Source organism: Oncorhynchus masou, unplaced genomic scaffold (genome assembly GCF_036934945.1).
Source record: "Oncorhynchus masou masou isolate Uvic2021 unplaced genomic scaffold, UVic_Omas_1.1 unplaced_scaffold_714, whole genome shotgun sequence".
Classification (NCBI taxonomy): Eukaryota; Metazoa; Chordata; class Actinopteri; order Salmoniformes; family Salmonidae; genus Oncorhynchus; species Oncorhynchus masou.
Window position 1 is genome coordinate 15,288 of NW_027013609.1, and position 13,210 is coordinate 28,497.

The 13,210-nt window shown below is 44.6% G+C and overlaps 1 protein-coding gene across 4 annotated transcripts; it reads left to right on the plus strand.

Annotated features, from left to right (window-relative positions):
- Window positions 1-285: 285 nt before the first annotated feature.
- Window positions 286-7,899, plus strand: LOC135537160 (exportin-1-like). Of its 4 annotated transcripts, none has more exons than XM_064963366.1 (3): window positions 286-386; window positions 3,277-3,408; window positions 7,510-7,899. In XM_064963366.1, exons 1-3 carry the CDS (start codon window positions 384-386, stop codon window positions 7,669-7,671), a joined length of 297 nt encoding a protein of 98 aa, XP_064819438.1. In that variant the 5' UTR covers window positions 286-383; the 3' UTR covers window positions 7,672-7,899. The 4 variants fall into 4 exon arrangements, with proteins under 4 accessions (XP_064819438.1, XP_064819440.1, XP_064819442.1 ...); XM_064963368.1 differs by lacking the exon at window positions 286-386 and adding an exon at window positions 846-1,250 and having other exon boundaries at window positions 7,510-7,888; XM_064963370.1 differs by lacking the exon at window positions 286-386 and adding an exon at window positions 1,328-1,385 and having other exon boundaries at window positions 7,510-7,896.
- Window positions 7,900-13,210: the final 5,311 nt, after the last annotated feature.

Consider the following 13,210-nt stretch of genomic DNA (forward strand, 5'->3'; position numbering starts at 1 on the left):
AAAAACGCTGTCATGTTTGCATCCTTTACAGAGAGCAGCAATGATACTGCATATTTGTTTAACTCTCCTAAATTGCAATCGGGACTAATGTTACATGGTCTTTGATGCTAACGTCATGTTCTGAACTGAAGAGGGACACCACATAGCGTGGACATTTCCCTTCCATGTCATTTTTGTAAACTTGTGCAGTGCGCGGATTCATTGTAACCACTCCCACTCGTGGCTGGTGGAAAATTACCAGCAACAGGCTCACGAGTCAGGCGATTGTATTGTGGACTGTATCTCCTTTACCTAATGTAAACACGTTTCATCTTTGTATCTCGTGTAGGTTGCACAGCACAGACTAGTGAATTGCAATGTCATGATCACAACAAAACAGCGTGATGGTGAGCTGGGTCGATAACGAAACGAAATGCTGTTGATAAGTCACACATCCTTTTGCAATGGATACAGTGTTGGAAAAATACATTTCTCTAAACGTCAATCAAGTCAAGGCTATTGTGCAATACTAGCGACACTTCTCAAGTTGCAAAGTGATTGTTGATTGTTAACAAACGCGCACACAATGGCAAAACAATATTGAAAGCACTATTTGCCATTCACGTTGGAGGCATTGAAAAGTCCATTCTGCTTGATCGGAATCCGCCCTCTTTTTTCTGACCACGGGCGGAGCAGTCGCGTGGGTGCCTGGACGAATTTAAATTGATTGACAACAGAGTTACCCAATAGAGTTCAAGCAACGATGTCCGTAAAAACAACTTCACCAATGGGAGTGTAAAATGGGCGTGACGTTAGTCCAAACTTTCCGCGGCGCCATCGGCTGAAAACTAAACCGAGATGGAATCTCCCAGTCTGAACCGGTTTCAACCGGTTATGTGAGTTAGTTGCTTCAACGAGGAGAAGAGGCGCAGGAATACAATCTCTCAAACCGCCCCGCTGCAACAAAAAAAACAACATTATAGTTAAAGAATTAAATTGTAAATTAAGATTTATTTTTATTTCGTAAAATGAATCGGAGTATATTATTGAGCGTACCGTGATAATAGTTGCGGAATCCACATCTGTGATCCTTATTAACTAGCCATCAATATACACCTTCTGGAATTGGAGCCAGCTAACGTGTCAGAGATAACAGTAACGTTAGCCAGTCTATTTCTGACTAAACAACAACGATATTGTATATCACCTTGTAGCAAGCTTCCCTGTGGGGAAAAAGCCAATCTTCTTTCAGTCAGAGGCTTGGACTTTTGGTAGGTAACTCAGGGGTGCAAAGTAGCATTTGACTGGGGGGGGGGGTAGAAAAAAAAAATATTTTAGACTTTAATTTCACTTTTGGAATGTAAAATCCAGAGAGCATCCAGTAATAAAGTGTAACTACTAGTTAGGTAAGTAAGTGGCAACGTTGCTGTGTGATGCACTTTACAAGGGATGCTGGTGTGTGAGAAAGTCCGCGAGGGTTGGGTGTGAGTGGTGTGGTGATGATAGCAAGCAATGCTGAGGACTGGGGGACGACAAACAAAAAAATAATGAATTAATTCATCCAGTCCTTCCTCAGAAACAGCGTCCGTGGTGTGAGCGGATGTATTTTGTTGCTAGTTTTCTAACGTTAATTGTGCTAACTTTACCAGTGATGCGCCGTGTTTGGACGGCAAAGTTAGTTGTTATTTTAGTAAGGCATAAAAACATTAAGATGCATTAGGGTCATGGCTACTTTTCAAACTTATATAAAAAGAAGCTATTTTGTTAGGCGTGTATTACTAGCTGTACAGTTAACTGTCTGGGTAGTAAAGGACGCAAGCCTTCCCTTTGATAAGCGTGGAGTGGGAGGGGTAGGGGAGGCGTGTGTCTGGGAGTCAGGGTGATGATAGCCTGCTATGGAGGACCACACGTTTTCTCTGGAGGCATAGACCTCCTTTTGTCTTGGTATCAACGACAGTCCTATCAATAGCTTGGCATCGAATCAGAATGTAGCCAGGGCAATGTAGCCAGGGCAATGCGCTGGTGGTGCTGTGTCTATTTACTCTTTTACATTTTTTTAATCGAATTGAGATCGTTGAATTTTCCCCCAATTGAAACGAACTTGTAAACTAGCCTTACCTGTTTCCAGTTTCGCTAACTTGTTATCGTTTACGAAGTGTTGCAGGTAATGGATAAATGTCACGTGGGCTGCTTAGCGCATGTTTTATTGCCGCGTTCAAATATACTGGGAACTAGTACATCTCCGACGTACCGACTTCAGCTGTCGGGAAAAAAAACGATCTCTGACTGGGAAAAATCGATTTGAATAGTCATCAAACTCGGGACGTCGGGCCTCCTTCTAGAGCTCCGACTTTCCCACCCGAAGATCAATGATGTCATGATTTGACTTTGTATTTTTCCATGCACCCAGTTGTTTTGAACGCGGCATTATATAGACCTGGAACGCACCCAATAATACCTAACGTTAACTACAGGGTCACACGGTAGATAAACTGATTGATATAAGACGATAAAGCAGCTTATTTCAGTATTCTTCTACATTCATCAGTGTTTACTGTAACATTTTAAGGTGTGTTTGAACTTCAAAATAGCCACGCCTGGCAGGTGCAGATGTAAACAAAGTGACGTTCTGTGGCACGTGGTTAAATTGTGTTATGGAGGTGGCATGATAATGTGATATTTTCAGTATGTCACACATGTTTGTTTATTAAACGATATCAGAAAAAGCTTTTTATGAATTGTCAAAATACAACTGTCAGAATGTTCCTTTATGGAAAGCGTATATGCCTGATCTAAACTTAGCTGTCATTGTGTTTTGTTTTTCAGTGTATTTTCTTATTTATAGCTTTGAGTAGTTTGTGTGACAAGATATAACTTATTGGAAAAAGTGAGCAAGGGGCCAGCTCATGTCATGCTTGTTTACTAGTGGAGATGAGGAGGAGGGGTGTGTCACAGGAGGTTGCTGTGAGGAGGACAGCTCATACTAATGTCTGGAATAGAATGGTATCAAACGCATGGAAGCTGCGTGTTTGATGAGTTCGACATCTTTACATTGATTCCTTTGCTGCCATCACTTTGAGCCATCCTCCCCAATTTAAGGAGCCACCAACATCCTGTGCATGTATGTAACTGACTGGGGAGCAGGGGAAGGGGGTTGGGAGAGGTGGTGAGCTGGTTGGAATGCTCCATTCATTCACATGACTCTCTGCCTGTTGCTGTTGAATGTTTTCTCTGCCTCTGTCAGTCATAACACACACACACACAGTCTAACCCCCTCCTTGCTGTCCATCCTTGCAGAGCTCCATGCCAGCAGTTATGACAGTGTTAGCAGACCATGCAGCGCAGCAGCTGCTAGACTTCAGCCAGAAACTAGACATCAACCTGTTGGACAACGTGGTCAACTGTCTGTACCACGGGGTCGGAACACAGGTAAGTAGTGCTGACCCTTGACCTTTCCCCCCCTTACTACCACTGACTCCCCCCCCCCCTTACTACCACGGACTTCCCCCTTACTACCACGGACTTCCCCCCTTACTACCACTGACTTCCCCCCTTACTACCACTGACTTCCCCCTTACTACCACTGACTCCCCCCTTACTACCACTGACTCCCCCCCTTACTACCACTGACTTACCCCCCTTACTACCACTGACTTCCCCCTTACTACCACTGACTTCCCCCTTACTACCACTGACTTCCCCCTTACTACCACTGACTCCCCCCCCCCTTACTACCACTGACTCCTCCCCCCCCCCCTTACTACCACTGACTTACCCCCCTTACTACCACTGACTTCCCCCCTTACTACCACGGACTTCCCCCTTACTACCACTGACTCCCCCCCTTACTACCACTGACTTCTCCCCCTTACTACCACTGACTCCCCCCTTACTACCATTGACTTTCCAGATGGATGTACTTACTCTGACTGAGATATGTGGTTGTCCCACCTAGCTATCTTCAGATTAATGTACTTACTCTGACTGAGATATGTGGTTGTCCCACCTAGCTATCTTCAGATGAATGTACTGACTATGACTGAGATATGTGGTTGTCCCACCTAGCTATCTGTAGATGAATGTACTGACTATGACTGAGATATGTGGTTGTCCCACCTAGCTATCTTCAGATGAATGTACTGACTCTGACTGAGATATGTGGTTGTCCCACCTAGCTATCTGTAGATGAATGTACTGACTATGACTGAGATATGTGGTTGTCCCACCTAGCTATCTTCAGATGAATGTACTGACTCTGACTGAGATGTGTGGTTGTCCCACCTAGCTATCTGTAGATGAATGTACTGACTATGACTGAGATATGTGGTTGTCCCACCTAGCTATCTTCAGATGAATGTACTGACTCTGACTGAGATGTGTGGTTGTCCCACCTAGCTATCTTCAGATGGATGTACTTACTCTGACTGAGATGTGTGGTTGTCCCACCTAGCTATCTTCAGATGAATGTACTGACTCTGACTGAGATGTGTGGTTGTCCCACCTAGCTATCTTCAGATGAATGTACTTACTCTGACTGAGATATGTGGTTGTCCCACCTAGCTATCTTCAGATGGATGTACTGACTCTGACTGAGATATGTGGTTGTCCCACCTAGCTATCTTCAGATGGATGTACTGACTCTGACTGAGATATGTGGTTGTCCCACCTAGCTATCTTCAGATGGATGTACTTACTCTGACTGAGATATGTGGTTGTCCCACCTAGCTATCTTCAGATGGATGTACTGACTCTGACTGAGATATGTGGTTGTCCCACCTAGCTATCTTCAGATGAATGTACTGACTCTGACTGAGATATGTGGTTGTCCCACCTAGCTATCTTCAGATGGATGTACTGACTCTGACTGAGATATGTGGTTGTCCCACCTAGCTATCTTCAGATGGATGTACTTACTCTGACTGAGATATGTGGTTGTCCCACCTAGCTATCTTCAGATGAATGTACTTACTGGAAGTCACTCTGGATTAGAGTGTTTGCTAGATGACTAAAATGTAACTGTAAGTTGTCAAGTAACCACAAAGTTAATGGAGTTTTGCGGGATTTGTAATTTTGCTATGATGGTCGCTTGCTCAGGTGCCTTGCAAGGTTTTACTTATAGTTTTTGGAGGACAGATAGAAGAACAGGGAGAGATACAAGTTACTATTGTAGAAAATAATGTCAGAAATTGTGATGTATTAACAGGGACAGCTTTTCTATCACACTTTGTCATTGGTTGAAGGGTTTAAGTTGAAATGCATCTGCCTTTTTAAATGTTGTGTGTGTGCAGGGCATAAAATGTACCGGTCACTCACGTTTTGGTGTGCCGGTCACTCACGTTTTGGTGTGCCGGTCACTCACGTTTTGGTGTGCCGGTCACTCACGTTTTGGTGTGCCGGTCACTCACGTTTTGGTGTGCCGGTCACTCACGTTTTGGTGTGCCGGTCACTCACGTTTTGGTGTGCCGGTCACTCACGTTTTGGTGTACCGGTCACTCACGTTTTGGTGTACCGGTCACTCACGTTTTGGTGTACCGGCCACTCACGTTTTGGTGTACCGGCCACTCACGTTTTTTACCAGACAAAATATATATTTATTTTCTGTTAAAAATGGCAGAAATGGATGAGAATGCTTTATAATCTAAAATAATAAATGTATTACTAGTAAGAAGTAATGTGGTATAGTTCTTATTTATTTCATTTTTTTAAACCAATATGCCAACGTTTATATGTACACTACCGTTTAAAAGTTTGGGGTCACTTAGAAATGTCCTTGTTTTTGAAAGAAAAGCACATTTTTTGTCCATTAAAATAACATCAAATTGATCAGAAATACAGTGTAGACATTGTTAATGTTTTAAAATGACTATTGTAGCTGGAAACGGCAGATTTTTTTTATTGGAATATCTACATAGGTGTACAGAGGCCCATTATCAGCAACCATCACTCCTGTGTTCCAATGGCACGTTATGTTAGCTAAAGTTTATCATTTTAAAAGGCTAATTGATCATTAGAAAACCCTTTTGCAATTATGCTAGCTGCCCTTCTAGGCAGGAGTTGCTCTGTCCAGTGTCTGTGTTTGCCCATCTTAATCTTTTCGTTTTATTGGCCAGTCTGAGATATGGCTTTGTCTTTGCAACTCTGCCTAGAAGGTCAGCATCCCGGAGTCGCCTCTTCACTGTTGACATTGAGACTGGTGTTTTGCGGGTAATATTTAATGAAGCTGCCAGTTGAGGACTTGTGAGGCGTCTGTTTCTCAAACTAGACTCTCTAATGTACTTGTCCTCTTGCTCAGTTGTGCACCGGGGCCTCCCACTCCTCTTTCTATTCTGGTTAGAGCCAGTTTGCTCTGTTCTGTGAAGGGAGTAGTACATAGCGTTGTACGAGATCTTCAGTTTCTTGGCAATTTCTCCGGTGGAATAGCCTTCATTTATCAGAACAAGAATAGACTGACAAGTTTCAGAAGAAAGTTATTAGTTTCTGGCCATTTTGAGCCTGTAATCGAACCCACAAATGCTGATGCTCCAGATACTCAACTAGTCTAAAGAAGGCCAGTTTTATTGCTTCTTTAATCAGAACAGTTTTCAGCTGTGCTAACATAATTGCAAAATGGTTCTCTAATGATCAATTAGCCTTTTAAAATTATAAACTTTAGCTAACACAACGTGCCATTGGAACACAGGAGTGATGGTTGCTGATAATGGGCCTCTGTGCGCCTATGTAGATATTCCATTAAAAGTCAGCCATTTCCAGCTACAATAGTCATTTACAACATTAATTAACAAAGTTTACACTGTATCTCTGATCAGTTTGATGTTATTTTAATGGTCAAAAATGTGCTTTTCTTTCAAAAACAAGGACATTTCTAAGTGACCCCAAACTTTTGAATGGTAATGTATATATTCTTGTTCCATCCCTTTAGATTTGTGTGTATTAGGAAGTTGGTGTGGAATTGTTAGATTTGTGTGTATTGGGTAGTTGTTGTGGAATTGTTAGATTACTTGTTAGATTTGTGTGTGTTAGGTAGTTGTTGTGGAATTGTTAGATTACTTGTTAGATTTGTGTGTGTTAGGTAGTTGTTGTGGAATTGTTAGATTACTTGTTAGATTTGTGTGTGTTAGGTAGTTGTTGTGGAATTGTTAGATTACTTGTTAGATGTTACTGCACTGTCGGAACTAGAAACACAAGCATTTCACTGCACTCGCAATAACATCTGCTAACCCTGTGTATGTGACCAATAACATCTGCTAACCCTGTGTATGTGACCAATAACATCTGCTAACCCTGTGTATGTGACCAATAACATCTGCTAACCCTGTGTATGTGACCAATAACATCTGCTAACCCTGTGTATGTGACCAGTAAGATTTGGTTTGAAATGGACATCTTACTCGCCAATGCCAGTATCTACCTGCATTTGGCAGGTGGCGGGTCTTCATTTTAGGCTGTGTGTGTGTGTGTGTGTGTGTGTGTGAAAGGTGTGTGCCTATGTTTCAAAATGGTATTTCATCCATTTCTGTACCTGCGTTGCAGCAAAGGCTGGCTCAGGAGGTTCTGACCCAGCTGAAAGAGCACCCGGATGCTTGGACCAGAGTGGACACCATACTGGAGTTCTCCCAGAGCATGAACACCAAAGTAAGTCAAAACCCCGCAGGGAGCACCCGTTGGTGGAGGGTCGCAGCACTCCAGCTGTGAGGAAGTTAGGTGCTGGTAGTTACAACTCACTTGTCACTCAGTCGGTAGAGCACTACGCTTGCAAACGCCAGGATAGTGGGTTCCATTTCCCCACGTCACGTGTATGTAAACATGTACGCACACATGACTAAAAGTGGATTTGGATGAAAACGTCTGCTAAATGTCAGATGCAGTGTTGTCACTTAGGCCCTTTCCCCCTTGAGGAGCATATGGCATCAACAGCAGCGCTCTTACATAGAACAACAACTTTACACAGGGTTCGATGGATCAAACTAAAACACACACACACTCAAAAGTAGGTTATCGTTTAGTTTTGTCTGCCGAGCCCAATGGTAGGTTATCGTGAAGTTCTGTCTGCCGAGCCCAATGGTAGGTTATCATTTAGTTCTGTCTGCCGAGCCCAATGGTAGGTTATCATTTAGTTCTGTCTGCCGAGCCCAATGGTAGGTTATCGTTTAGTTTTGTCTGCCGAGCCCATTGGTAGGTTATCGTTTAGTTTTGTCTGCCGAGCCCAATGGTAGGTTATCGTTTAGTTTTGTCTGCAGAGCCCAATGGTAGGTTATCGTCTAGTTCTGTCTGCCGAGCCCAATGGTAGGTTATCGTCTAGTTCTGTCTGCCGAGCCCAATGGTAGGTTATTGTTTAGTTTTGTCTGCCGAGCCCTGTCGTTCTCCCTATGTCACAAATTATCTGATTTGATAGAATAATTCTGGAGGGATGGTTGGTTGTTTTGGTCTGTCTTTGGTGTTGCTAGATTTGGGAGTTGTAACACTGATGTAGGTTTACTCTGTTGCTCCTCCTTAGAGACCCCCTACCACCCCCATTCACCGTCAGCTTGAGTCAAACTAGGCATCTCCACAGTGAAATAGCTTAGTATGGTACTCACTACACGTGAAATACCTTAGTATGGTACTCACTACACGTAAATACCTTAGTATGGTACTCACTACACGTAAATACCTTAGTATGGTACTCACTACACGTAAATACCTTAGTATGGTACTCACTACACGTGAATACAATCATAGTGAGCAGTAGTAGCGGCGTCTTTTTGTAGGCACTAACGGAGGATAAGTCCCCCGGGGCTCGTTGGGCAAGCCATTGGGGGAGATGAATGTTTTTTGTTGTTGTCTAAACGCTGAAAATATAACTTATGTTTTGTTCTATGAGATAATCTTCATCAGTTAAAACACATTTTTCTGAATTTTTTAAGAATTTATGTAATCAAAAATAAGCTACCGTTGTGCTGACAATGTAAAATATGTTAAATACGCTGCAGGCACAGCTTCACAACTTCATAGCCGTTAAATAGCCATGTAACACAGCCAGAGAATGTTTTAGTTGTGATACCACTAAGTTAGTATGTTATAATATTTGCCTCCCCAGACAGTTTGGTTAGTTGTAAAGGGGTACGCAGACAGGAGGGGGAGATGCCATGCTTAGCTTACCTTATAAGAGCTTCCCGAAGTCTCCTCTTGACAACACCGTTCGGGGGAAACGATAAAACTAGCCCCCTCCCGCGGAAGAGCAAAACAATAGACCAGCCTGGTAAGCAGAAAGATCACTACCTTGTTAAGCTAAGTAGTGGCGTGAACATCTTTGTGACCTCATGTTGTTCCATTTCTGTGACAGTTGGCAACAGACTTTTTCTGAGCACATAAAGGCTTCATAGTCCCTAAAAGTCATGGTAACAGACTGATATTATATCATAGAACAAAACATACATACGTTCTCCTAAGCCTGTGGTCACCTCCAGACCTTTATGTTCAGTTATATGTCCCCAAAACCCCATTCATTTCCCCAATAGGAAGGGCCAATGAAGCAGAGAGTAGAGAATGCTAACTCGTTTCTGTTTTTTAGTACTACAAGCCGGTGAGCTCTCTTCCTTCCTTGCACTCGCATACAGCTCATAGCCTACATACTGAAAACCTACGCACACGTCCAAATCAACTTGACAACCCAATGATGGGTAGTACTTTCTGGTTTATTTGGCTAAACAAACACACACACATTAAGGTGGGCAAAGGGAGGGCTTCTCCTGTCCCAGTATTTGTTTAACCATCAAAGAGGCTCTTGTATAGATCTCTGTATTTTCTATAAGTGTTCAAAATGAAATGTCAATTTGAAGTTTTCCTCAAAGTGATGGTTGCCTTTGCCTTTTTGTTGTTGCCTGTTGCCCTTCAACCCCGACATCCATTACTAATGTCTTGAGTTGATCTACCAACAGTCTTGTTATAGTTTCAAATTCATTTACTTGTCCCAAAATGAGGTCTTTAGAGGAAAAGACAGGAAAGAAGGAATCACAAAAGGTAAAACACCTCTTGGATTTGTCTAAATTCTGCATTCACCTTTTTTTCCTCTCTCCATTTCTTGACAAAAGAACAGACAACAACAGTGCATCATTTTCTTTGACAAAAACACTTGTGAACATTTTTTTTTTTTTAGTAATTGATCACTACTTTCAAATAATTTTGTTTTCCTAAAGAAACTGAATTGAATTAATTCAAGTTGTTACTACTTCCTATTTGCTATTGATATGAATCCTAATGTTCCGTTATGTTGATTGGTTGTAATAGGAGGAAAAGGGGTGTGTCTTCCTGTGCACCTTGAAACTGCTAGGCTTTGACGGCAGGCCGACACAAGGTCTACCCTTTTCATTCCCTTTGACTCTGTTCTGTTCAGCACTTTCTATTACACCTGCTTCAGTGGGGTACAGACTGCAGTCTGTCAGTCATTATGGAGGAGGAAGTGGGGTACAGACTGGAGTCTGTCAGTCATTAGGGAGGAAGGAGTGGGGTACAGACTGAAGTCTCAGTCATTAGGGGAGAGGAAGTGGGGTACAGACTGCAGTCTGTCAGTCATTAGGGAGGAGGAAGTGGGGTACAGACTGCAGTCAGTCAGTCATTAGGGAGGAAGGAGTGGGGTACAGACTGGAGTCTGTCAGTCATTAGGGAGTGGGGTACAGACTGCAGTCAGTCAGTCATTATGGAGGAGGAAGTGGGGTACAGACTGAAGTCTCAGTCATTAGGGAGGAAGGAGTGGGGTACAGACTGAAGTCTCAGTCATTAGGGGAGAGGAAGTGGGGTACAGACTGCAGTCTGTCAGTCATTAGGGAGGAGGAAGTGGGGTACAGACTGCAGTCAGTCAGTCATTAGGGAGGAAGGAGTGGGGTACAGACTGGAGTCTGTCAGTCATTAGGGAGTGGGGTACAGACTGCAGTCAGTCAGTCATTATGGAGGAGGAAGTGGGGTACAGACTGAAGTCTCAGTCATTAGGGGAGAGGAAGTGGGGTACAGACTGAAGTCAGTCAGTCATTAGGGAGGAGGAAGTGGGGTACAGACTGAAGTCAGTCAGTCATTATGGAGGAGGAAGTGGGGTACAGACTGCAGTCTGTCAGTCATTATGGAGGAGGAAGTGGGGTACAGACTGAAGTCATTAGGGGAGAGGGAGTGGGGTACAGACTGGAGTCAGTAGGGAGGAGGAAGTGGGGTACAGACTGAAGTCATTAGGGAGGAGGGAGTGGGGTACAGACTGCAGTCTGTCAGTCATTATGGAGGAGGGAGTGGGGTACAGACTGCAGTCTGTCAGTCATTATGGAGGAGGAAGTGGGGTACAGACTGAAGTCAGTCAGTCAGTCATTATGGAGGAGGAAGTGGGGTACAGACTGCAGTCTGTCAGTCATTATGGAGGAGGAAGTGGGGTACAGACTGAAGTCATTAGGGGAGAGGGAGTGGGGTACAGACTGGAGTCAGTAGGGAGGAGGAAGTGGGGTACAGACTGAAGTCATTAGGGAGGAGGGAGTGGGGTACAGACTGCAGTCTGTCAGTCATTATGGAGGAGGGAGTGGGGTACAGACTGCAGTCTGTCAGTCATTAGGGAGGAAGGAGTGGGGTACAGACTGAAGTCTCAGTCATTAGGGAGGAAGTGGGGTACAGACTGCAGTCAGTCAGTCATTATGGAGGAGGAAGTGGGGTACAGACTGAAGTCATTAGGGGAGAGGGAGTGGGGTACAGACTGGAGTCAGTAGGGAGGAGGAAGTGGGGTACAGACTGAAGTCATTAGGGAGGAGGGAGTGGGGTACAGACTGAAGTCATTAGGGAGGAGGGAGTGGGGTACAGACTGAAGTCATTAGGGTAGAGGAAGTGGGGTACAGACTGAAGTCATTAGGGAGGAAGGAGTGGGGTACAGACTGCAGTCAGTCAGTCATTATGGAGGAGGGAGTGGGGTACAGACTGGAGTCTGTCAGTCATTAGGGAGGAGGAAGTGGGGTACTGACTGAAGTTATTAGGGTGGAGGAAGTGGGGTACAGACTGAAGTCATTAGGGAGGAGGGAGTGGGGTACAGACTGCAGTCAGTCAGTCATTATGGAGGAGGGAGTGGGGTACAGACTGGAGTCTGTCAGTCATTAGGGAGGAGGAAGTGGGGTACTGACTGAAGTTATTAGGGTGGAGGAAGTGGGGTACAGACTGAAGTCATTAGGGAGGAGGGAGTGGGGTACAGACTGCAGTCAGTCAGTCATTATGGAGGAGGGAGTGGGGTACAGACTGAAGTCAGTCAGTCATTAGGGAGGAAGGAGTTGGGTACAGACTGGAGTCTGTCAGTCATTAGGGAGGAAGGAGTGGGGTACAGACTGAAGTCATTATGGAGGAGGGAGTGGGGTACAGACTGAAGTCAGTCAGTCATTAGGGAGGAAGGAGTTGGGTACAGACTGGAGTCTGTCAGTCATTAGGGAGGAGGAAGTGGGGTACAGACTGAAGTCATTATGGAGGAGGGAGTGGGGTACAGACTGAAGTCAGTCAGTCATTATGGAGGAGGGAGTGGGGTACAGACTGGAGTCTGTCAGTCATTAGGGAGGAGGAAGTGGGGTACAGACTGAAGTCAGTCAGTCATTAGGGAGGAGGAAGTGGGGTACAGACTGAAGTCAGTCAGTCATTAGGGAGGAAGGAGTTGGGTACAGACTGGAGTCTGTCAGTCATTAGGGAGGAAGGAGTGGGGTACAAACTGAAGTCATTAGGGAGGAGGGAGTGGGGTACAGACTGCAGTCTGTCAGTCATTAGGGAGGAGGAAGTGGGGTACAGACTGCAGTCTGTCAGTCATTAGGGAGGAGGGAGTGGGGTACAGACTGAAGTCATTAGGGAGGAGGGGGTGGGGTACAGACTGCAGTCTGTCAGTCATTAGGGAGGAAGGGGTGGGGTACAGACTGCAGTCAGTCAGTCATTAGGGGAGAGGAAGTGGGGTACAGACTGAAGTCTGTCAGTCATTAGGGAGGAGGGAGTGGGGTACAGACTGCAGTCTGTCAGTCATTAGGGAGGAGGGAGTGGGGTACAGACTGCAGTCTGTCAGTCATTATGGAGGAGGGAGTGGGGTACAGACTGGAGTCAGTCAGTCATTAGGGAGGAGGAAGTGGGGTACAGACTGAAGTCTGTCAGTCATTAGGGAGGAGGGAGTGGGGTACAGACTGGAGTCAGTAGGGTCAATCTTACAGTAATATTGATGAGAGGTCTCGTAGTGAGCGACGTGATATTTCACCTGAAGGGATCA

What these genes read in the sequence shown, in the direction of transcription:
- LOC135537160 (XM_064963366.1), top strand. An exon ending in ACCACGGGGTCGGAACACAG is followed by an intron (nt 3,409 to 7,509) that starts GTAAGTAGTGCT and finishes CCTGCGTTGCAG; the next exon opens with CAAAGGCTGGCTCAGGAGGT.